Source organism: Vanacampus margaritifer, chromosome 12 (assembly GCF_051991255.1).
Source record: "Vanacampus margaritifer isolate UIUO_Vmar chromosome 12, RoL_Vmar_1.0, whole genome shotgun sequence".
Taxonomy (NCBI): Eukaryota; Metazoa; Chordata; class Actinopteri; order Syngnathiformes; family Syngnathidae; genus Vanacampus; species Vanacampus margaritifer.
The window spans coordinates 12,202,608-12,227,769 of NC_135443.1; the positions used below are offsets into that span (position 1 = coordinate 12,202,608).

The window sequence follows — 25,162 nt, forward strand, 5'->3', positions numbered from 1 at the left end:
GCTCCTCTAGAGGTGTTAAGTGCCATAGAACTCTTTATCTACTTTCTGTTACCTGGCGCCGAAGAGGGATCTGTTTGCTGAGTTTGTGAACGGCAGGCTGGCCACTAAAATCCGGTTTCTTGGCCGTGTTCCTCATGCGGCACACCACCACGATGACCACCATGCAGGCGATGAGGAAGACACCTGCGCAGTAAATAGCGATCTCCACGTAATCGGGAGAAAGGGTTTCCACGTTTTTCTCTGCAGCTGGTGCAAATAAAGGAAGGGACAGTGAGAGAGAGAAAGAGAGAGAGATTGTTTGATTAAAGGGAAAGTACTGATCGCTCTTCCACACTGTTGCACATGGATGTTCTCCATGTTCTCAACACACACACAAAGACGAACACAAACACAGATGCCGTTGGGGTGAAAATGTCACCATCAACCTTAACGAAACTATCGCTCATCTCCAGGTACCAGCATGCCGAGTGTACAATGTGAGAGAGGAGATAATGTGAGCACACCAAGAAAAAGACGCACGCCTCAGTTATTTTATATTTATATATTTCACACACGAAAGAGTGCAAGAAATGTAGTTCCTTTGCGAAAAAAAAGATATCTGGGTGGAACAGCATTAAATTATTAATTATTTCGCAGTCTGTTAAAATTGTATGCAAGGGTAAATTTACGTAGAACTTATATCGAGCAGGCTACATCTTTTTATGTACTTGCTCATCATTATTTTCATAAAATTAAGAGTTTTATTGATATTATTTTGACTTGACTATTCCCATAATTGCATTGCTTGTTTTCTTCATTTTATTATGACTCATCTCTAGTTAACAATTTGTAAGAAAAAATATTTATTCCTCATTAATGATACTAGTTTTCTGCTGATGTGACCCTGTTTTCATATCGTTCTAAAATAGAAATATTCTTGTATTTTGTAGTTTTAGCAAGGTGTAAACTACTGAAACAGAGCTAGAAAATTTTAGATACATTATTATATTATATATTAGAAATTACAAGAAAAGAAAATTGCAGATAATTTCTTAGGTGTAAAATTATCTGTCATTGTTATTTTTTAGAAACTTTATGTATCAAAAAAAGTATTAGTACATGGTATCAGTGACTACTCAACAGTTGAGTACTGGTATCGGTCTCATATGCACAATTACAGGCCTGTAATGCGGCAGTGAACAGAAATGACATCACAAAAGTTGATTAATGAACGCAAACAACACAGCACTCACATAAATGTGTTTTGCTTTATAAACTGAGTTTGGGCTCTGATAATTTGGAAAGTAAAGCCGAATTCCATGCATATATTGAACTTTAACTTTCACTCTTTATTTCAAGAAGAAATAAAGTCTCAAAAAGACGACAATTATCAGAGCCGGGAAAAGAGAGTTGCTGACGACCAAAATATGTCCACGAAATGCTTTGTTGAAGGAGCAGGCGAGATGTGACAGAAGAGAAGGCTGGAGACAAATCCTCCCTTCCCTTTGGAGTCTGGAGACACTCAAGCTGCTTTGGGAGCTCAACTTCCGTCCCCGAGTTATAATAATTTGTCAGTAAACGACCCTCTTATCTGTTTTGGGCTTTCAACAGCTTCCCAGTCCAGATTATATTAAAGAATATATGCCCCCTGTCGCTCTTACATAACACTGTCTTGGGTTACGACCATGCAAGTTCAACTGAGTCATCGAACATTTCAACTATATGTGACTTCTACTCCAGAGGGAAGGGTGGCCTTCTCGAACCCAAACATGTTGGACCGTGATAGAAATGTAAGGAGAGGACAGTCAAACCGTGTATTTACCTGGAAGCACCGTCAACCAAGCAGTGTGATAGGAGATCCCAATAGAATTACCCGCCAAGCACGTATACTCCCCAGCATGTTCAAATGTTACATTGGGCAAGTAGAGAACTTCTATCTCCTTATCTGTGGTGTTTACACCCGCGGTCTGGAGAGAGGAAGAAGGAGGAGGTGGAAAAGAAGAAGGAGAGGGTAGATGATAAGAGGGGAAGAACGGGGGGAGGACAGAGAGAGAAGAAAAATAATGAGACCCAAAACACCAAGAAAGAAATAAAAGGGTGGCATCCAACGTTGAATTCCCATCTAGAGTAAAGATGTTGAGGGGTGAGGTGGACAAAACAACAACAAAGAACACCCCCAAAAAACATGAAATTAAAGGCAAACAAATAACCAGATAAAACATCCCATAGCCAAAACAAGAGACTAGAATTAGAGGCCAGTCTAATGCCGACATTAGACCAGGGACATGCACAAACAAACATAAGAGAGCATGGAGAGAACTGCTACATACACTACATATTGACACAGCATACAAGACAAGAGATAAGAAACAAACGAGTGTGCTGTGGCAATTTTAGTGTTTAGGTAGGCAGCTCCGCCAGTGTCAGCAGCTGCAACGCAAAGGTGTAAACATTAGGGGGGAGATGCTCGTGAGGACCCAGGACCACCAAGAGACCACCGATAGGACCGCCACAAAACAGCAGGTCAGGGTTGAAGCCCAGGAAAGCACACCAGGAGAGGAGGGAAGGTCGGTCAGGTCTTTTGGGTTACCTGGCAAGACAGTCAGCCAGCCTGACTGGCTGGCTTCGCCTATATAATTGGAGACTTTACAGATATACTCCCCGGCGTCTTCCGGCGTCACGTTGGTGAGGTTGAGCACCTCGGCGTTGGAGCTGTTAATTCCTGAACGCTGAAATCCACACATTATGACAGGATAAGGTCAGCATCGGAATCATATATACAAATGTAGGAGAAGGAGAAGACATCAGGAGCCACAAAAGACCTGTTATCATAATTTTTAGGTGAGGAGAGAACATCATCATCAATTTGAATCCAATCAAGAGAATGCAGACGTACCTTTAGCACTTTGACATAAGGGTGCCCATCGGGACCGTAGCGACTGCCGTTTTGGGTGATGTGCTTCAGCCACTGGATATGAGGTTGGGCGTCGCTGTACACTTTGCAGACAAAGCGGGCGTCTTCCCCAACGTAGACGGACGTGTTGGCGGGCAGGCCAGCTTGGAGAATGGGCCGGTGAGGGGACCGCTCTGGACATAGGGAAGATTATTTTTAATTAAGACAACTAACTAAACAGAATACACAAAATACAATGGATATAAAAAGTCTACACACCTGTTGTATGGTGTAAAAAATGAGACCAAGATTAATCATTTCAAAATCATTTTAAAATTTTCCACCACAAAAGTGACCTATTACATGTAAAACAACTGGGGAAAAAAAGATAATTAGGGATTGGCCAATACCAGCCTTAATTCAAGGTATAGGTTAGACACATATATGAATCATCATGTACATCAGAAAATTATTTGTTCAGAATGGTATCATAAGTATTAGTAGTGTCGGTACTTGGTATCTGTATCGAGTACTCAAAAGTAAATACTCGCACTGGTATCGATATGAAAAAAAAGTGGTATCAAACATCCCTAATACTTATAATCTTTTCGAGAGGGGGTAAGACCATGACAGACTTTTCTGTGATTTTGTTGCGGTCTGATGAGACCAAGGCTAAACTTTAGGCTTGACGCAAACACCATATGGTGGTGGCAGTATCATGCTTTGGGGATTTTGAACTGGTGTCTAAAGAGTAATGAGCACTTTAAATTAGCAGTCAGTGGGAAAAATCTAGCATTTGAATTGGAGTGTGTAGACTTTCTGTTGTGTTTGGTTTGTCACAACAACAAAAATGACCCTTAAACATCATTTCAGCCAAATACAAGCCTTATCAGTGTTTAATCGACCGCAGCTGTTTGAACTCTACGGCCTGGAGGAAAAGTAGCTTTAGAGTACAGAATGAAAAGTCCTACATTGTTGTCTATTTCTCTTCCCTAATTAGTAGGTTGCACTGGTATGGTCACACACTACTGACACAAATATTGTCATCCCACCTACGAAACCTGCCGTGGAACACGAGAACTATTCAACTTGGTGGGAATGGCTATCCTAAAGTAAAATATCTTGAAAGCAGATGGTAAACATCTTTAGATCATCCATTTCATTTTAACGATTACAGTATCTCCAGGACTTCCTGAGTTCCTTGTGCAAAGATTTCCTGGTAAACACGGACAGGCAGAAACACGACCGCTCTCGTTATCGGACAATCGTTTGGAGGCCTCACATAATTATAAAGACACGGCCGTATATCCTGAAAGGAATTTCAATGCTGGAGGAGGACTTTCATAAAGTTAGGTGTTTGGACGGCATGGTAGTTGGAGAGTTATGCTAGCATGTGTGTTGGAAAGTGAAACACCTTCATACCGCCATCCCCCTAACCCACACCCCCCACATGTCCCACTATCTGCATTCTTCTGCAGGCAAACATTAGGACTGCAAATCCAAACAGAGCGAGACCTGTTGAACAATGCTCCCTTTCAAACTGCACCGGGCCGCCACAAGCGTGCTGAGGAGCACACCGACCCCCACACTGACAGCAACCACTCGCTGCCATCACACACACACATACACATAGAATGACATCACCCAGCCTGAAGCACCGCATTGCCTTTTCAAACAATGCCTGAAGGTAAGCGCAGTGCAGCATACAAGTTAAAGATGGAGGCCTAGGAATTCAGTTCTTGAATGAAAAAATGCGATGAGAGATTGAGTCTGCTTCTTTCTTTGTCTGTCTGTAATTTTTTTTTTACAATGTGACAGATGAAATGATTCCCGCTCCTCTTTCCCACTCCTTATCCTACTTCCTACATTGTTGTTGTGTTAGTAATGTCCATTACCCACCACAAGCGTTTTTCTTTTCTTCACTCTCTATCTAGCAAAAACATCTTCAGGGGTGTCCTAAACTTTTTCATTTACAGAAAAGTGGGAAGATGCAAGTGCCGCTTTGAAATTTGAAATTCAAAATTTGACTTTAATTTATTAAACATACTGAAATCAATCAATCAGGCAAGAAATTATATATTGTTCATATTTCCTAGTTATTTTTCAACAAATTGCTATATTTATATAGATTTTCAAGATTTGGGGATGGTCCAAATCCCATCTCCACATTCAGAAGCAAAACTGTCACTTGAGGATCATTAATGTTCATAAATCTGACCTTGACATGGATCAGATTTTTTTTTTTTGCTTCTAAAAAGTAATTATCTTACAGTACTTTTGAAGAGAAACTGTATTATTTTAGTCATAAATAATTTACTCGTATCTTTGCATATCTAGAAAAGCTGTAGTGTATAAACCAATTCATTAGTAGTAGTGATGCCAATTTTTCAACATCCAATTTATTTATTTATTTTAACTCAAATGTCATTTTTGGTATGCGCCACGGGCCGCTGAAAAATGGATGCCGGGCCGCAAATGGCCCCCAGGCCATTGTTTGGACACCTTGGCTCTAAAAGTTTTACAGGCACAGCGAGGGGAACTAAACTATGCTACATTTTCACTTTTCCCACTGCAAATGTAAAACTGCAAGCGACAATAAAAAATAACTGGCAAAACGGAATCATTTGTCACTATTTAATGTTTGCTAAAATACGCTCTACCGGAACAATCATGACGGGAGTCATTGGCAAGCATCCCATCCCTAACACAAGAGAGCAATGCTGAAAGAGGGGAAGACGTCATTTCGAGGTAGAGAAAGGTCCACTTTTATAACTTATTTTCATATACAGCTATTAGTAGTCATAACATTTGAACATTTGATTGGTTATATTAACAAGGTTATGATTTGTAACAAAATGCAAGATACTGTATACGTAAACGCTCCCCGAAGCTGACGGCCTCACAAAACAACAAGAAGAAAGTGTCAAAATAACCGAGGGCCACTGGCGTCTCTTCATCATGCGTGGCCACTGGCGTCTCTTCATCATGCGTGTCCACTCGTGGTTATCGAACCGCTGCCCTTTCTTCAGGGGGCCAGTTTGAGCCAGAAGTCACTAGTTTCGCCTTGTTTTAACGGCTAATCTTGTGTGTCATTTTGAAGAAGAAAAAACACTGATAAGAGCAATCTATTCTGTCTGTTTTCTCTCCTTTTCTTTGACAAACCCTCTGCTCTCCCTTTGTGCAGCACATTATAAAGGAGTAAAATGAAGCAAGAGCTTGCAGGGGGTAGTCGGTGTGGAGCCAGACGTTTAGAGGCTTTACTGCTTGACTATAAAAAAAAAAAGAACAAAAAGAGAAAAATGCAGTCGAAAGAACAGCTTTGGCTTACTGCAAAGTTAACCAGAGAAGGGGGCCTGAAATAGGGAGTGTGTAATAATGTGCGTTTGGCGATACGCTCAAGGTGTAAGAACCCTTAGGTATTTAATCGCCTTTAAATAAAACACAGAAACGTGACACAGCACATTCATGTACTGACCAGTGGACCCTTAAACATCTTTGTGTGGATCAAACATCACTTGTGGATTTTTGACCTTTTCAGTCAGATAAGTGAGTCACATGTGATTACTTGTAAGCAACTCAAGCAAGACCTAATGAAAGAGAGTCTGCACTGTAACATACATGCTTTCATTGATCCTCAGTCGCTATCCTACATGCTAACTCAGCAGAAAAACAACAACACTTTGCTTTGTGTGCTCCAAAGGTCATTAAGAAGGGTTGACCAAGTTTGATGAGTGTAGTAGTGCTGACCCAAGCACTGTGTGTGCTCCTGGTTTAGTGACACTAAATAATCATCTAATAATTATTCCATGAAACAATAGAAGCCATAAAAATCTGACAGACTACAAAATTGTTGCTTCTTCTAATGGACTAAGTGAAAAGGACACATAGGTCAAATTTACATACAAGTCCCCCCCCCCCTCCAAAACACTCATGTCAATTTTTTAAATATAATTTTTACGTTTTTGGGATGTCTGCATTCAGTTTTATCCCAAAAACGTACATTTAAAAAAAAAAAACAGTACATACCCGGTAAATGTTTTTCATATAGCAGCGATGAGCTAAGATTTGTATGTTGTCACTACTGACCCACAACATCCAGGGTGTAGGTGTGGCTGATGGATCCAAACTCGTTCTCCACCAAACAGGTGTAGTTGCCTTTGTCCGATGGAACCACACTTTCCATTATAAGGGTCCAGTGCTGAGTTCGTACCTACAGAAGCAAGTCAGAAGATTTATAAGATAAGTAAAAACATTTTTTTTTAAAAAACACCACCTCCAAACACTCCAGTGCAAAGATAATACAAAAATACCTACAATGCTTTACAAATCTTTTACGTATTTCAATAAAATGACAAACAGTAAAGTTAGAAAAAAATGTGCCCTGTATCATATAATTTATCAGCCAGTAATGAAGAAGTTGAGTACTAAATAGTTGACATTTATATTAAAAAGTGTCATTCCTATGACAATGATGTAATGTATATTTGTATGCAAGTCACTAACCTTTGCTAATGCAGTAGTAAAGTCAATAATTATTACACTAAATATTAGGGATGGGCGCGTAACAATACCAGGTATCAGTTATCGGGCTGATACCCGGCCTTATTTCAAGGTATCCGTACTCGGAACAGAAGATGATACCTTTTGTGGCCGTTATAAAATCAGGAACTAGAAATTTGAAATTAAAATTGCCATTACTTTCATACAATTTTAAGGAGAAATGCTGTTATATTATTACTAGGATTATTATATATTGATATATGTTATGTTACGTATAAAAATACTTCTAAGTCATACACATAAAACAACTTTGAAAAATTAACCCCTTCAGACCCATAGATGGTTGCAGTGGACATGACATATACACGTGTCTAAGCCAATAAAACGCATAATTTGGATGATGTCGACACTTCTGGTTCATGATTGGATCTTAACTAACCAATCACAATCGCAAGTTGATTTCATGATGTACATGTTAAAAATTTTGCATATAAGCTTGTTACAGCCATATTATCCTCGCATCCACTTTAACAACTAAAAACATGAGATAATCCCCCCCAAAATGTTCCATGTTGTTCTTATGTGGGAAAAGAGTCCAAATCAGCAACAACAAAAAGAAAAATAAATTTTGACTGGCAAAAAAAAAAGGGTCTAAAGGGGCTACGTAGTTTGGTGGTAACTGAGCACGCCTTTTGCCACTGTGCAAACTTGTAGGTGGTGATGCTTTTCCAAGCATGTTGGGATCAAAAAACAAGAACCATGTCCTTGTTTTGATGATTTCAATGCGCTAAATGAGTTGCAACGGTGTGTGGGCCCTACATGAGCAAGCAACAATAAAAACGATTTCTGTCTACAATCGGAGTGACTGGAGCGAGACAAGCCCACATTTCAACACAAAGGGGCGCTTATGCCACAGGGTTGGGTTCAGGTACGGCTTTTGTCTAACATTTGTTAACAAAAAAAAAGAGGAAATGAGCTGCCTGAGGTTTGTCTGACAGGCTGAATGTATCATTTTCACTTGGCTGTTTTTTTTGTCTGCATTGTAATAAACCTGCTAAAGGCGGAAAGGATGCAATATTGATAGCTACGTTAACTCAATCACTACCTTAAACTCTCCTAGTGGGGCGACAATCCGCCTTTAGCGATCTTCACATAGCATCACAACAACTTTATGGGAAGCACCAATCATCTGTTGTACTTTCTATGTGCAATTATTCTTCTTTGGGCAAAGGAAAATAGTGATACAAGACCAATTGTTGGAAGTTGGAACAATATTATTCTTCAAAGAAATTGGTCACGTTGCGTCAGTTATTTCTACTTCCCGACAAAGGAACCTCATTAACATTTTAATTAAGTTTCACTGTAAGCATAACATCACGCAGAGTTGTGTCATCCACTGCAGTTATTCATTGACCATTTTGTGGATCACATGTAAAAACATTCGACAATCGCACACAAACCAAAGAAAGGGAAACCAGATTTCCCTGATTGAGTTACCTCAGTCCCTTCACGGTTCAATCATGACATTACCTAATTTTTCATTACTGTCTGTGGGGGTATTGCACCTCCAAGTCCCATGTCGGGCTCTCTAATGAGTTACAGTGAAAGATTCTGCAAAGCAGCCTGGTGAGAGGTAGCTCAAGGATGAGCAATTCCAATTTCACACCAGAAACCCTGCCCTCGTTTCCTCTGTCTTCATCAGAGCATGAAAAGGAGGTGAAAGGACATTCGCGATTATTAGAAAAGCTAATTTAACTCTCTTCGCGAGGATGATCACAAATGGCTGGAATGATGCTAAGCACATAGCTGGGAAAGTCTGACATCATAGATAAATACAAGTTTGATATATTAGTTGTTTGTCCTACCTTATAACCTCCCATGCGGTCCTCTTGGCGGAAAGGCCTGCTGTTTTTAAGCCAGCGCAGCTTGGGCCGGGGGTTGCCTCCCGCAGCACAGCGGAACTTAACTGTGTTGGCAGCTGGCACTGCATGCAGCTTCTTCTCCATCTTTGCAGCCGAGGTCCAGTATGGGGCGCCTGCAAACACACAACAGTTGGTGTTCAGTTAGGCTGAGATCCCTTAACTCATTGGGACCCAAGATGGTGATAAGTAGAGCTGCAGAAGAGCCAAATGCAGGCATTCCTTTAAATCCAACAAGCACCTTGATGACATTGAATAACACAAGCCAGAGGTTCACACTCACAGGTCAATAAAAACACAACCTCTTCCTGAAAACTCCACAGGGTTTTCCAAAAAGGGGGTGAAAAAATCTTTCCTCTAGCGGGAAATGCACTTGGGTATTGCCAAGAGGCTAACTGGACTATTACATTCAATTCCATCTCATTCAGCTTAGCAGCTTTCCTTTCTCCACTTCCTTCAATTCCCATAGCTCCTCTCTTTATCACCCTTGGAAAACAATTATGTAAATATTATATATATATATATATATATATATATATATATATATATATATATATATTATAATATAAATTATGAAAATAGAAGCTACCAAAAGAGATCTCATTAGTTGACCAGTGATTCTCCGACATCTGCCTCTCTGACTGCGTTCTGTTTGTTTCTATGCATTTCTGTCTAGCAGGCAGCTAGCTAGATTTTCTTCTAAGCAGCCCTCCCGCCCCATCCTCTCTGTGCACCTGGGAGCATGATTGCCGAAGCAGATGGGGCTCCGAAGGAAAGGAGAAAGTTTTAATGGCAACCTAAACAGTCATCCACACCATCACTTCCTCTCTTGCATAACCGACAAACAACAGAGGGAATTCCCACTCCTAAGACTACAACTGCCTTCAAATATATGTACTATGGGCAAATGATCATTTTCATATTTGGTAAGGGTTTAACTACCAAATCCCGAATCCATTTGAATGGGTTACTAATTGTACTTTTGCTTTTACACCATATGTTGTCATCCAAAGCGCTTTATCAAACCTCATTTTCTTTTCTTTTCTTTTTTAAGAGTGTACCAAGACAACAGCTAATGTGCTAACGCCGCTGCATTAACCAACAGAAAGGTTTTTCTTTTCAGTTTAAAATAACTTACTTTAACCTCCAGAGTCCCTCGCCGTACACTGGTCAATAACAGAACAGTGCTTTTTCGCTTTTGGGTCAAGTTTTACATCCAGCCGCGTCGTGTCTGTCATACAGCTTCAGCCAGCTAGCGTGAAGCTAACTTAGGATGGTTCTATTTACTGTAGCTCTTCTGTCTAGCATCCAACTTTGCAAACTCCCTTCGTGCTAGGCATCAACAGCGAAGTAACAATAAAGGTATTGATATATTGTCTAGATGCGCTTTGTACTTAACAGTTTAATATAATGCTCATTAGCTGACTAACCATTCCCCATACATGTGCGACCACTTCTCTTAGAGCACAATTCAAATGACGCTGAAGTCTCATTCTCACTCGACTGAAAATTCTGATTTGGCTTTTGTTTTTAACGGCCAATTCGCATTTAAAGTCGAGTCACTGCCGATTCATGGCACACATGTTCCATAAGAGAATTTGCTCTGTGTACAGCCAGCCCATCCACTATGCATCGTTTTTGCTGGTATTTACAACCAGACAAGAAGCACATACTTGGAGAGTAAAGTCAGCAAACAGCGCTCTTCCTTCCCCAATGGAAGCATACTGTATGCTGAGTGCTCAACTATAATTAGTCATTCCATTTGTATCCCTTCACTCTCGTTATCTGTCTCCCTTTTCCTTTTCCAATTCCACTCTCCTTGTCAGCACTCCTTGCATTCCCCCAGACTGATTAGATGAAGACTGTCCTATTGCAAGCCTGTCTCACCAAAAAGACCTCTGACCCCAAAGTGGCAGCCAGGTTGGAGGATGAGTATAAGACATGAAAAAGGTGAGCGCTGCTGTTTCCCATGCCCTCCGTCCGGAGGTGCAGCACTTCAAACAAGATGACCCTCCAACCTCTCACCGGATGAAGTGGCCAACTGCTGTGGTGCCCGGGACAGCCCGCATCTGGATCCACAGTCATGGACGCTTATCTGAGGATGGCCCACGGTTGAGCTGAGGTTATCGAACTGCTGCACTGAGTCCTCCTTAGAGATAAATCACTTGGTCCAAAGTAGTAATTCAGTGTTCATCAAGTATCTACCAAATGGAAAGCTTGCTCTAGTTGAATTAAAATTAGTTCTCTACGTAGACATCTAACTTCCAGCAAAACTTTCATTCAGCTCACTTTTCCCCAGTGTTGTAAAAATGATTTCTTCTTGGCTATTTCTCCCTAACAATCTTGTCATGTTAAGTTGTTTTTTTTAAGGGGAGGTCCGCCAACAGCCACTTGATGATGTAAACCGTACGAGGAAAGCTCTCAACCAGAAAAACTGTGACAAACACATGGCTCTTTGCCTTCATCATGACATCAGCGCTACCCACCCTTCTCCGAAAGACAGCTTCCCTCACATCAAGAGGCTCCTCCGTGTCTCCTCCACAAGGCTACCGCTGCCAACCAAACAAACTGCTTGTGGGTATTTTTTTTTTTTCAACAGAAAGTGTTGTTCAATCTTATTGACTATGAAAAGGCAATCTCTTTCCCACCCTTGCCTTAATGCAACCTCGTCCTCTGCTTCAAAACCTCGCTCAGAAGAAAATCTAACTGTACAGCTGCCCTTTAGTTTTTCAGTTTATTACAAACAGAGCATCTGGATCTTTTCTCCCTTGCCATTTTTGCAGTTCGAGCTCTGGTCCTCCCCCATATTTAATGGTTTTCAAGCAATTATGGTGAGCCCAAAAAGGGAGGCGGAGAACCACTCATTGTGTGTGTGTGGAGAATTTTAACAAGATGTGGAAGCCCTCATCTTCACTTCAGCCCCTTTTTGAGAGTGAACGTGTGCACGTACGAGAGCATGTGTCGGTGAATTACTAACCCAGACATACTTGGGCAAAACTTTCTCTTTTGTGCACACAGGTAGCACAGACGCACACAACCCCCGTTAGGTAGGTAACCAGGTCCAGATGGTTGCCTTTTGTAATAGATCAGCCCAGCTGACTGACTGGCTAACTGGATGGCTTTCTAGAGGCCTGCCTGGCTACCTGCGAGACGCAAGCTTAAGTAAGGAATGTCAGCAATCTCTGAATTCTCTGGAGTATCAAGTACGCACAAAAAACACACCCAGCATACGTCTCGGCAGGAACGATGAGTGGATAAATTGGTGTTCTGGAGTGACCAGAACTAAACCCAGTAGAATGAAGTTCCTTACTGTATTCACAAAATAAAAACCCTGGTAAAATGGTGGACTGACCCAGATTGCTCATGTCAAAGATAAAAATGAGTCTTATTACTTGAAATTGTACATTTGCACTACATAAAAGGAATCGGTGTATTTATACGACACAACAAATCAAGCACATCAAGTAACAGCAACCATTCAAAGGCAATCGCCAGCTAAGCGCAATGAGTAATTGAGGTGGGGTCACGCTTTTCGGTCATGAATCCCTCCCATACTCACTTAGCTGTTCTCCGTCCGTCCCTGTGTCTTCTGTTCGCTCTGTATCGTCCTCATCATCCCCCGACGAGATGGCATCTGCACAGAGTACCGAGGGTTACTGACCCCCTTTCTCAGGCATGCACATCTGCACACGCATTCCATATTGTAGCAGCTCCCACCCTCTTTTGCGTCACGGACGGGGTTTCATGTAAAGCAATTTTTTTGATAGCCAGCAAATTCTACAGCACACTATTATGATGAAACATTGCACATTTTTTATATTCAACAGGACGAGATCTTGACTCTTAAACTTATTTTATTTTTTCTTCTCAATATTACGGCGTATTAGGGCCACGTATAAAAAATAATAATAATAATTCCAGAGGGGGTTAATCTTCTGGGAATTTTTTTTCTAATTCTCTGCTAAAGCAATTACTATCTCCTTATTTGAAAACCCGACCAAAAAGTATTGGCACAAACATCCGAGTGGTACGCTACGTGTATTTCTCATAAGTTTCTGAGTTTTTTCCGCGGAAATTTGCCACTTTATAAAGTCGCAAATTTGTGAGGTTTTTCTCGGAATATTATCCCCCCTCTGGAAAAAAATATATATTTATACGTGGCCCGTCATATCTAAAACTGCCTCATTGTTCCCCTTGTCAAAGAAGTTCTCCATGGCCATTTTGTTTTTTTCTACCCATTTTTTCTAGCTTGTGGGTTTTCTTTTTTGTACAGACTGCACCTGATTTTCAAAAATTCAACTGAGGGCTCTATTATCATAGTCAGGGCAACTGCGGCAGGGTGCAGATGCTGGTGTTTTTTTGTTTTTAGCTGCGCATTGACCTATTTGGCCTTTCTTAGAGGATGTGTCGTTGTTGGTACCCCTGGTAAAATAACGATTTGGTAGCAGAAGGTCAGTCTAAACTTATACCAGCTCAGCCTCAGACCCATTTCTAAATGTCAGTTCAGAGTAGGCTTCAGGTCTGATTTTGAGCTCTGCAGACAGGTATAGTGGATGGCAGATGATTTTAATTCGCAAAAAAATGTGAACAGAGAACATCACACACTCTGAATCATTGTAGACATAAATTCATTGAATGCATAATTATCATCATCATTATTACTTCTACTATTATAATTTCTTTTCTTTTTCTTTTTTTATCACCTCACTGGCCAGCACAGTTAACGGGGGCACAGAAATGATCGAGCTGCCTATGCTAGTCTACAGAATTACCAATACCGGGTCTAACTTGCCTCCGGTAAAGAGTTATGCTGCACAACGTGCAGGATTTACACCCTAAGAGCCCCGAGTGTGTAAACTCATCCTGTCCTGTCCAGCCCTGCCCTGCCTGGTCCCTGACTCACCTGTGACATTGACTATGAAGCAGACCATATCTTTGCCCACATTGGTGCAGGCATACAGCCCTGAATCCTTGGGTGTGGCATCACGGATCTGCAGCACCTCCTGCTCTATCAGTGTGCGGTTGTTGGTGCCCAGAGAGCTGCCGTCTTTGGTCCAGGTGATGGTCCCCGTTGCCGGCAGAGGGCAGCTCAGCTTCAACACCTCCCCCGGGTGCACAGAGCACACCGTGGGCTTAGAAATTTGGTATTTGTTGGATGTGTCTGCAGAGTGAATGGAGAAGAAGGAGGAGGAGAAGAAAGGGGGTGGTGGAATGGATGAAAAGGGTGCAGAGGAAGGTGGGAAGAGAGGAAGAAACAAGCCAGTGTAAGAAACAAAAACACCACAACAGCACCAACAAGATGCACTTCAATTAAGTTATGCAGGCAGAGCAAAATAGAAGAGGCCTTTTTTTTGTTGTAAACACCACCAATGAGTCATTTGAAACAGAGCCCTTGGAAAATACCAGCAGTCACAAAAACAAATGTACAGTGTGACTGGCATTTATTGATGGAGCGCATGCGAAAGACAAAGCATTGTGTAAAAATCAAAAAATAATAATAAAAATCACCCAATGCATCGCTGACATGTGAAAATTCAACATGGCTGTGTTGAGAAAGCCCCAAATATTACTAACCTTTACTTAGATACCAAGCAGTGTGTGTATGGTATGTGTGCGTGAGTGAAAAAGAGAGAGCGAAAGTGAGTATGCGTAGCTGATACATGGCAGTCTAAAAAAAAAAAAAAGGTAATAGAGGTCTAAGATGGAAGTTGTCAGGCAGAAGAGAAAAGAAGCGCATGTTCTGTTTGAATTCTGTGGAGGCTTTCGTGGAGGCTCTCATGCCTTAACTTAGCAAACCCCTCTTCTGTTTTCATTTCTGTCTTCGTTATTGGCTCGTTCCATGCCAAATCACCCAATTAGTTGAACCAAACACACTTTGATGGTGATGGCACAACACTAAATGTAAAATTTTAGGTTAATCGGAGTAGGTTTGCGGGAGCTACGGCCTGCCAAATTTGGACATTTTTGGCAAAACTGGCCCTGAGACATTTACTGAATATTTTTTAAAACTCTGAGGGAATGGATGCTTTGACACCTTATTGCTTCTAAACAAAAACCAAACAAACATATATCCATGAAACTTGTATATTTTTTAGAAAATGTGAGAGATTACATTTCATGAAAATTCTTTAGTGATCCACAAGGTCAATCTCAAGGCCAACTAAAACAAAAGGTAAACAAGTAACTAAAATATGCACCAATCTTCTAAATTATAACAGATTTGGAATCCTTCTTGAATTCCTTTTGAATACCTCATTAGCATATATAGATCCAATAGTTCATGATATAGAAAGGTTCAAAGGAAGACAGCCACACTCACTTTTTGCCAAAAATGTCAAAATTTGGCAGGCCGTACCGCCTTAACCCCTGCCCTGATTGACCTAAAATTTGAGTTGTAGTATTTTGCCATCACTATCAACGAGTACACCAAGTGTCATTAAAATCCAAATCTGCTAGGTTAAAAATTCGACTCTATTCTCATTCATGAAATGTCCATAGAAGATCTACAACTCCTGCGCAAGATCAGCTTGCTGAGCAAGAGCAGCGAAACATTGCTCTGCTCCAAACAGCGGAGACTGAGAGCCTTCACCTCTGAGGCGAAAATCTAAATCTGCCAGTGAATACCTGTGAGTACAAAGTGTCCTTAATTAACCTCCTAAGGCCCAAGCTGTTTTTTTTACATGCAAAGTGCTGTCCACGTATGTGGCCACTAAGCCTTAGGCGGTTTTAAAAGGCTATGATGGCTCAAAGCTGAGACTGTATTCCTACAGAATACTGAACATTCAACAATGTCAAATACAGGCAGCTGCAACTGACATAAATAGTCCAAGTTCTACTCTTTAGTGCAAAAAAAAAAAAAAGTCCTTAAATCCACAAGGAAAGCGACAGGAAAATGGAAAATGGTTAGCATGGTGACGAATGGATATTTTGAGCAAAGGGCTTCAAGGTTGATGCATATAATTATGGAGATTGTGGCACTCCCCACCTTTCCTCCTAACAAACACACCTTTTCATCCACGTTGCACCCAAATGATGTTCTGCTGTGTATATGTGTGTTAAGTGTAGAGTATACACACTCTAGCCTGGACAGGAAAGGAAATTCTGCTGCGAGCCAGCAGTCCCGGCATGTGTGCATGCCTCGAAACGTTCCCCTTGGGCGGCTAAACACATACAGGTACAGTTCTTGCATTGTCTTTTTTCTCTCTCTTTCCTTCAATTTGGAAATAATTAACCCTTCCGTCACCACCCTCTGCTGCGTGTGTGGTCTGATAAAGAGGGAAAACCCTCATGCTGAAGAATGGAATCAATCCCCGCCACGTTTTACGACGTGACGCTTCCACCCTGTAGGCCTTTTGAAGCTTTGTGCTTCATTTTTACAGAGGAGATATTGAAATTGCTAAGACACTCCTCCACGGCATAGCAACACAACACCTGGATGTAAACAGACTGTACAATGCTCATAACATACACTAGGACGAGCACAAGATGGGTCACGGTACAAAGACACAGCGGAAGATTAATGGGATAGCTTATTTCAAAAGAATCACCAACCCAACCTGGCAAAGGAACAAGAATATACAAGAAAGAGGACAACATCCGCCTAAATCTTAAAATGGCTTACATTAACCACAATCCTGTTTAAAGTGCAATCCTGGTGGATTAATGAGACTTTTAAATCTTTGTGGTGCCAGAAACTAAGTTGCCTCAATTTAACTTCTTCTTCTTCAAAAGCAGACGAAGAAGAAGGAAATTCCGCCGGATGTACGGAAGTAGAGAACCGTAGTCATGGCAACTTGGTTTCAACAAGTTTCCACATGGATTTACAAGGCTCATTAATCCACTACACTCATTGGCTACAATCATACAATGTGAATGTGATGCAGAATTCTGGTTAGGGTAAGTCATTTTAAGATAAAAAGAAAAATGTTAACGTGGTTATTAAGCGGACCTTCTGTCATTGTGCGCATTCTGTTCTAATTTCTGAATACAATTGTTTGGTTTGGCTGTTGGCTCCATTTTTGGGGGGGCACTCTGACTAACTAACAGCACATTTGAACAACGGTCTGACTTTCCAAGCAGTCTGAAACAACGCACTCGAAGTGAATTTCCAAACGCACCCACAAGGAGGAAACAGGCGGTTAGGCAGTGGGTGGTGATCATGTTCTAATGTTCATGGTCTCGGTTTTGTAAACCCAAATTCCCCTTTTAAAAAACCCAACATTTCTTGATTTTTGCGAAGAAAAATAGTTAAAAAAAACAAAAACAGAAAAACCTCAAAATAGTGAGTGAACTGCAATATAGACGAAACTTTGGTCACAAATGAAAACCGCCATGGAGTGACTCGCATTATTAAGGATTCCTGCTACGATATGTGTCATCATTTGCTATCAAAATTAGTATCAAGGTTAGCTTCTTTAGCGCAGTAGTAAATAACATGTATTAACACTAGTTAATTTTACACTTGCCTGACAGTTAATACTGGTCAAAAACTACTGAAAGTTGTCTGTTTACTTCATAGAAGTCTTATGATGGTAACAGTTTGACCCAGGAATGGATTGTTTCTCTTTCCATTATTTCCCATGGGATTTGTTTTTCTTCCAAATCTGAACAAATCTGAGATAAACGACAATACAGGAACAGATTGTGTTACATAAATATCAACAAGAGGGAGAGGTGGTCTTCCAAATGGTGCGCTTAATTAAAGAAAGCATCGACGTGTTAGTTCTACCCTCATCACTTGTTTTATCTCTGCTGGCTCCATCTGTCCCACTCCATCAACTCCAGCTCACACAGCCTCCCCGGTTCTTTCTCTCACCTCGCTTTCCATTTTGCCCTCTCCTTCCCCCATCCCAAACGCCCCCCCTCCCCACTCCACGCTCTCACCCCTGACCCGGCTGACCTGACCCTGTTGACACCTCCAGCATGCCTGACTGTTCATGGGAACCTGCATCATATGTGAGCACACTTAAACATACTGAGAATACATCAGCAACCGCGAGGAGCCAGAAAGGGGGAGGGGTTTAGAAAAACATGGGTACGAGCGTCATGATAACAAAGACGCCTATCACATACGTGCACGCTGACGCAAACACACACACACAAGTAGAAGGACGCATGCTGGGTTGAAGAGTTGAAACGACAGATTTGATCCCTGCAAAGCTGCGTCCCCCTTTTGCGCCACAGGAGCGGGCGGGAAATCTGGCTCTTCTCTATTACAAACACGCACACACTTTTGATCAATATCAATCAGCTTCATCACTGCTGTCAGTCCTGCTGGAAAACTGTCTTATAGTGTGCCTCATGTGAGTGGTCCCCTCCTATCTTGATGGCAAAAATGTGTCTGCGGGAAGAGCAATTCTCCCGTTTGCCCGACTTATTGGCCGAGGCTGAGCAGTGATGTGGAAAGTAGCAAAATGTCAAACAGCAATAACTTCTCTTCTCTCTAAAAGTGTGTTACTTTTGTAGAAAGCTTTATTCAGCTGAAAGTCGACTTTTTGATCTCTTCACTCACTGACTAAATGTAATGACCGCCATCCCATCTCAGCACCCACACACATCACCAAATTACATTATCCGCACAACTCCTCTTTTATCCCTCCTTGTTCCTCTCCTCATCCCTTTGCATCCTGCTCACGTTGAAAATCCCCGGACCTTTCTTGTCTTTTCTTTCTCTTTTCCCCCCTTTCACATTCAAATCCTGTCTTTGCTTTTTATGCTATGACAAAGGAGAGTCTCCAATGCCGGCCCCCAGCTAACATCCATGGCAACAAGACCCTTCATTTTGCCTAACCCCCCGCTACCCATTCCCAATCAAGGTTTTCCCTGAACCCCACCCGACCCTTTTAAATCTGGCTCCTTCTTATCTCTTTATTGGTTCTCAGCCTAAAGGTGTCCTTCCTTCCATAATGCTTTTGGATAATGAAGCCACAACATTAGCGCTACACCGCCAGCCATCCATTTTCTATACAACTGAACTCCATTAGGTTTACGGGTGTGATGGAGCCTATCCCTGCAGACTTTTGGCACAAGGTGGGGTACATTCTGGACTGGTCACCAGTCAATTGAAAGCCACATATAGACAAACAAGCATTTACATTCACACCTAAGGACTGTTTAGAGTTTAATGAAGCTGGCATGAAAGGATAGAAGATGCAAACTCCACATAAAAAGCCATAGACCAGATTTGAACCCTCAACCTCAGAACTATGAAGCAAATGTGCTAACTCGCCCAGCTTGTTATCTAAACGCTACACGTCTAGAATATTAAAAGTTGCATAACGGGAGTGCCACAAGGCTCCATTCTTGGGCCTTTGCTTTTTAGTTTATACACCATACATTCATTTGCTCCCCAAAAACATATAAATACGTTCTATTTTAAATATTACCATGTGCCCCAAAGACGTATTTATATGATGTTCATGTTTTTTTATGCTAGAGCATTAGATGCAGCTTCTGAACTGAAGAGAATGATTGAAGCAAATGTAGTTATTTCAAAAACGGCCAGCAGGCGACAGTACAGTATAAGAGATCAACTAGGGCCATGTTGAAAAAAAGCTCTTATACCCAGTTTTAAACAGGTTTGTGAATCATTCTAATGCTAATTGCTGCAAAACGGAAACAGGTAGAAATATACTTTTTTTTTCCTGATGAAAGAAGAGACTTTAATCTTTCTTTTGGTATGTTCCATGTTTTTATAGCAATAGAACACAGCTGGCGACAAATTTAACAACAGATGGAAAAGTTTGCTGCCTGGCTTTAGAGTTCTTCTCTTTGTTTTTCAATTTATCTCTGATTCAATCAATTTTTCCGGTAAGGTTTTGGCCATTGAGTGATTGAACATTTAAGCTAAAATACTACATATGCCTAATTTGAGAGGCTACAATCAGGTAAAAAACTGGCACCTATGTGTTAAAAGCAAACTCTATTAACTCGTAATTTACACTGGTATAAAGTAGTAATCTGTTTTCCTCTATCATCACCTCTGCCCCCTGCTGTGGACCGGCGACACTTAAGGTGTTAGTTTTGGAGTTCAGGTCTATTGTCAACAACATAACCCCCCCCCCCCCTCCCCCTCCCAAACACACACATACTCCATGTCATTAACTCGCCAACTGACACTTTTATTCTTTTACAGCTGCCCTCCTACTACTATGAGATGGCACAGTGTTACAAAATGGCAATAAACACTCAACACTCTGCATCTTCTCACACAGTTGACCACCATGACCATGACTGCTACATGCAACGTTTTTTTGTTCTACAATCAGTGTAGAAATCAAACAAATCAGTGCCAAGACCACCGCAGCTACAGTATTCACACGGTCGAAAAGAACGAAATAAACGCTGTCTCTTTTGAAAAACCTCCAAATGTTAGTTGTGTCAGTCTCAACATGAAAGACTCAACTTTGCTGTCTCTAATTATCTAACCACTCAACTATTTGGAGAAGTCGCTCTCCATGCTGCACAAAATGTTTTTTGTTTTTTTGTAAAGAACAAAGTTTGGCAGGGAAAGCAGGATAAGGGCCAAGTCATGAACTGACTTTTGTCAGCTGCGCTCGCTTTCGGGCCGTCTTCCAGCGTGCCACTTTTATTCGACATACGCAAAGGCAAGCAAGGCCTGTGAAGCTGAGGAAAGCAATGCAAAGGATTGTGTTTGCTACCATTGTCAGAGGGCAAACGGAGTACGCCTGGACAAGGTAAACACGCTCCCACAGATACCACAGCGGCTTCAGTGACAACAATGGCTCTGTTGTGTAGGGCCTTAACCACCACACTAGCTTGGCTACAAATGTTACAGGTAGAAAAACTCGCAGGGCCACACGGGCTCTACTACTACGCTGATACGCAATCTCAGCCATTCAAAGCTATTTTACTCCCACGCGCACACGCTGCATGGCTGCAGGGCAGAGCGGGCTGGAGGGAATCCCAAACATCTCCGAAGGGGGGTGTTATTAGGACACACAGGGTGGGTTCAGCAGCCAGTCTCTTTCCCTGACATGAAGTCAACCCAGACATTTTCTTGACAATAATATGATGTATGTGCCCCCACTAGTCTAAACATGGCATTCGGATTAACATTGTGTATGTGGAATATGAATTAGGCAGCAAAATCCACCCATTTCAGGGGGCAGCCATTTTGCCACTCGCTATAACTGAAAATGGCATCCCAGTACCTAAGAGCTCAAGTAGCGACCAATCACCTCACCTGCTTTTTGAGTTTGGTCATGTGAAATTCGCAAGCTGAGCTGAGCTGTGATTGGTCATTTCTTGAGTCCTGAGCAACTGTGATGTCATTTTCAGTCAACAGCAAATGGCAAAATGGCCGCCCTCTGAGATATTTCACAAACATACTGTGTTTAGACTAGTAAAGAAAGTTTTAGGTTGACTTCCAATTTACAGATTGAGTCAAATATGGATAAATCTTCTTTCGCTGGCCCTCCGTTCACCCCTAGCCATAGGAAAGCGAGACAGCCTCTCATCAACACAACAAACAATTTTTCTTGACCTCTAAAGTAAAGGTCAAGAGAAGCTGTAGGATGAATAGCGCATGTGCGTGGGGGATGGGTGAAATGTAATGTTTTCTTGTTTGCCAAACAAACAATCAAAGCAGTACAACAAAAGGCTTTGGAATGTTATTTCACACAGAAATAAAAATAAACACTATCTTACAGACAACGAAAACATGGACAAGTCTCCAATTGAAAGCAATAAGCAAATGCCAAGATAAAAAATGTCTGACTGCATAAACTCCTAGATTACATGCTTTCCATTGATACGATTAACACATGAATAACTTCAGAAGAAAATAAGGAATCTGCAACTAAATCGATTATATTCTTGATAGACCCACATCTGCCCACTACAATGTTATGAATACAAAAAGGCCACCAACATATTTTAAACAGTTTGACCAAAGCCATGTAAAGTATCTGGATTATTCATTTTAGTGGTTTTAGGAAAACCAAAGTATAAAATGCTACATGTAATTTTTTTTTTTTTTAAAGACCACAGAGAACAAGCATATGGTACCATTCCAAGAGTCTCCCTTTCCATCTCACTTAATTCCAGGCAAGCAGGTAGTGCTGCCAGCATAAACAGTGTCCCACCCTACCCGCTTCCACCAACCTGCCTTTCACACTCACACTCAAACTAAACTGCAGCAGACATCGGCAACAGATGACAAAACAGGAGGCTTGCTGTGTCCACGTTTGTTGGCTCTTTTCAGCATATATTTTAAAATTTCACATAACATAAAAACTCAATGTGGCCTGCATATTCCACATTTGCTTCATGAAAACAAGTCAGACATAGTCCATCACTCGAACCCTCTCTGCTCACCTTCAGGTTCCAGAGTGGCCTCCTCTTCCTTGGTGGGGGTAAGGGGCGGCCGGGCCACGCTGACAGTCAACAGGGACAGCAGGACGGCAGCCAGCAGCCAGGCCCAAGAGGCCATCCCGTTAGAGGGGGCCAGCGCTCCCCATACCCCCCTTCTCCGCCGCCCCCTGGACACTGATCCCATCTGAGGGGGTCCGCCCAACCATCAACTGCTGCCGGGTCGGGCTGTCACGCACTGGAATTCACCCGATCACCTGGGCTGAGAATGGAATAAGACAATGGTTACTTGAGGAATCGAGAAAAAAAAAAAAAAGTGTTTTTCACTAAATCATCTGACTTGAGGGTGAAGGGAAATCTCTCCTTTGGAAGACTTTACAATGCAGTCAAATAAACTGATGCGGGGAAACTTGTAACATTCAAATTTGGCATATCAGTATCAAAATACCCTATCTTTATTGGCGTGTTTAAAATCTCATTCTCCACAATCAAATCTTCCCAGCAGACACCACACTCGTCTCATTCATCATCATCTCGTCCTGGAGTTGATTCCTGTACGCAGGGGATGTATCGAACCTGTTGCGCGGCACTGCCCTTTGCTGCATTTCTGTCACTTGTCACGCGTATTATTCAAATCTTTGGTGAAGGTCTTTGAATGTTCAAACTTTTACAGCCTAATATTATTCGTATTATTTTGTTGTTGTTTGACTTAATGAGAATCACAATTAGGTCACAATGAACTAATAATAACTATAAAAATGAATACGATACTACATTGAATAACAATGAACTTACCACATTTCACTTTAGCAGACGCAAACGTATGAAAATGTCCAAAATAAAATGAAATAATACTAGTAAAGCAAGCCTTGACTATAAAATAGTGTCTAATGGTGTTGCTTTGCTCCCAACGTGAGCGCTGCCTTCATTTAAAGCAGACTTTGAATGAAATTTCTTGGCGCGGGTTGAATTCCTATTGAGATTCAAATCAGTTGGCTTTTCCTCAATGGGGGGTCATTTGGAGCTGCTCGGTGATTTAGGGGGCCCGGTACCAAAGCAGTGAAAAAAACAACTGCGGTCACGGGATAATTGGCACCATAAAGGCGATGTAGAAAATTAAGCATAGTAATAAATAACCAGGAGCCACGTTAGTGAGCTCTAAAGTGATGATGCAAGGTGTTGTATAGTTCTTCGCCTTCTAAAACAAACAAGGGCCCATTTTCACTAGGGGGGGAAATACATTCTTTCAGTGAAGTTCAACACACTTTGGTCGCATGCACAGTTGACAATAAACATATTGCCACATTCTAAAGTGGTGTTTATTTGCATTTAGACCTGGAATGTTCATTTAACTTGAACCTTAATGTTTAACAAATTATTTCTACCTTAATGCAGCGAGACAGAAGAAAGTTGATGGAAACTTTTCATACGGAGTTTGATCTTAAACAGAAGAAACACTTACCAAAGTGGAGTAAAATCGTGGCGCTGTTTTGGCATGCACGGATAAGGGAGGACAGAACATGGGTTCAATCCAGACGGAGGAATGTCTCCCAACTCCTCAACGCTCCGAAAAGAAAATCTGTCTGCCGTTAACAAATCCACTCTCAGATCAAATCACAGAATATATTCCAAGCCTGACTCGCAGAGTAGTCCGCTGCCATGCAAAGAAATCCTACTTTTACGCGTTTTATCCGTGAGAAAGAAAAAAAAAAGCACGGTGAAGTAGCACCGAAACTTTCCTCCTCGTCACCAAGTTTCTTCTTCCAAGGCGCAACAGCAATCCAGCTGTGCACTTGTCAACTCAAAAGAAAGTCAGTGCGAGGGTAGACGTGGGATTAGGACGCACAATAATACAGATGTCCGATGCAAAATGTGTTAAAATCCATCATCGTGCGTCCTCTTCTCTTTGCCGACACTCCTCGCAGTGTTTTACGCAGCCGCTTTGTCAGGTTTACTAGCTTTTCTCCTCCTTACGTCTCCACACACTGCTCTCCTCCCTCCCTCAACGCTCCCCCTCTCGCTGTAATTTGAGCTGCTTCCTGGCCGCAGTGCTTTTGGGCCTCGCCTCCCTCCGCCCATCCGAACATCCAAGCGTGTGTGACCGTGTTCAACTCGCTTGAAAGTGGCAGGCAGAACCAATGAACTCGTGAACGCGCTCCGCAGTTAGAGCGCCCCCTCGTGTCAAAGTGCAATATCTCACGGTCTACAACGGGCTAGACCGGTGTTTCCCAACCTTTACTGAGCCATGGTATACGCCTCTTCGGGACCCTCTGTAATAATAATAATAATAATAATAATAATAATAATAATAATAATAATAATAATAATAATAATAATAATAATACATACATACATACATACACACTGTGGCTGTTCCAACTTTCGACTTCTGACGTCACCTCAAAGCTGCTCCCAGCTGACCCAGTGACAATCAGACGAGTAAAAATTTGTTTTATGGCCTCACAATCACAATCATGACAATAACACACAGGAGTTTATCACCATATAACAAAAAAGGATCATCATGATAGATAAAAAC

The 25,162-nt window shown here is 41.6% G+C and overlaps 1 protein-coding gene across 6 annotated transcripts in view; it reads right to left on the minus strand.

Annotated features, from left to right (window-relative positions):
- Positions 1 to 24,629, minus strand: part of fgfr2 (fibroblast growth factor receptor 2) — a 40,799-nt gene extending 16,170 nt beyond the window's left edge. Inside the window, exons 1-9 of one of the 6 annotated variants that reach the window (XM_077581580.1) lie at positions 24,086 to 24,629; positions 22,630 to 22,885; positions 14,195 to 14,452; positions 12,851 to 12,925; positions 9,238 to 9,407; positions 6,959 to 7,082; positions 2,876 to 3,066; positions 1,802 to 1,946; positions 53 to 246 (exon numbers count right to left, since the gene is read on the minus strand). In XM_077581580.1, the coding sequence (XP_077437706.1) occupies positions 53 to 246; positions 1,802 to 1,946; positions 2,876 to 3,066; positions 6,959 to 7,082; positions 9,238 to 9,407; positions 12,851 to 12,925; positions 14,195 to 14,452; positions 22,630 to 22,810 (1,338 nt within the window). In that variant the 5' untranslated portion in view covers positions 22,811 to 22,885; positions 24,086 to 24,629. Of the gene's footprint in view, positions 1 to 45; positions 247 to 1,801; positions 1,947 to 2,569; positions 2,709 to 2,875; positions 3,067 to 6,958; positions 7,083 to 9,237; positions 9,408 to 12,850; positions 12,926 to 14,194; positions 14,453 to 22,629; positions 22,886 to 23,418; positions 23,530 to 24,085 lie in introns of those variants that run through there. The other 5 variants (XM_077581578.1, XM_077581582.1, XM_077581581.1 and 2 more) reach the window with 5 other exon arrangements.
- Between the last annotated feature and the right edge of the window lie 533 nt (positions 24,630 to 25,162).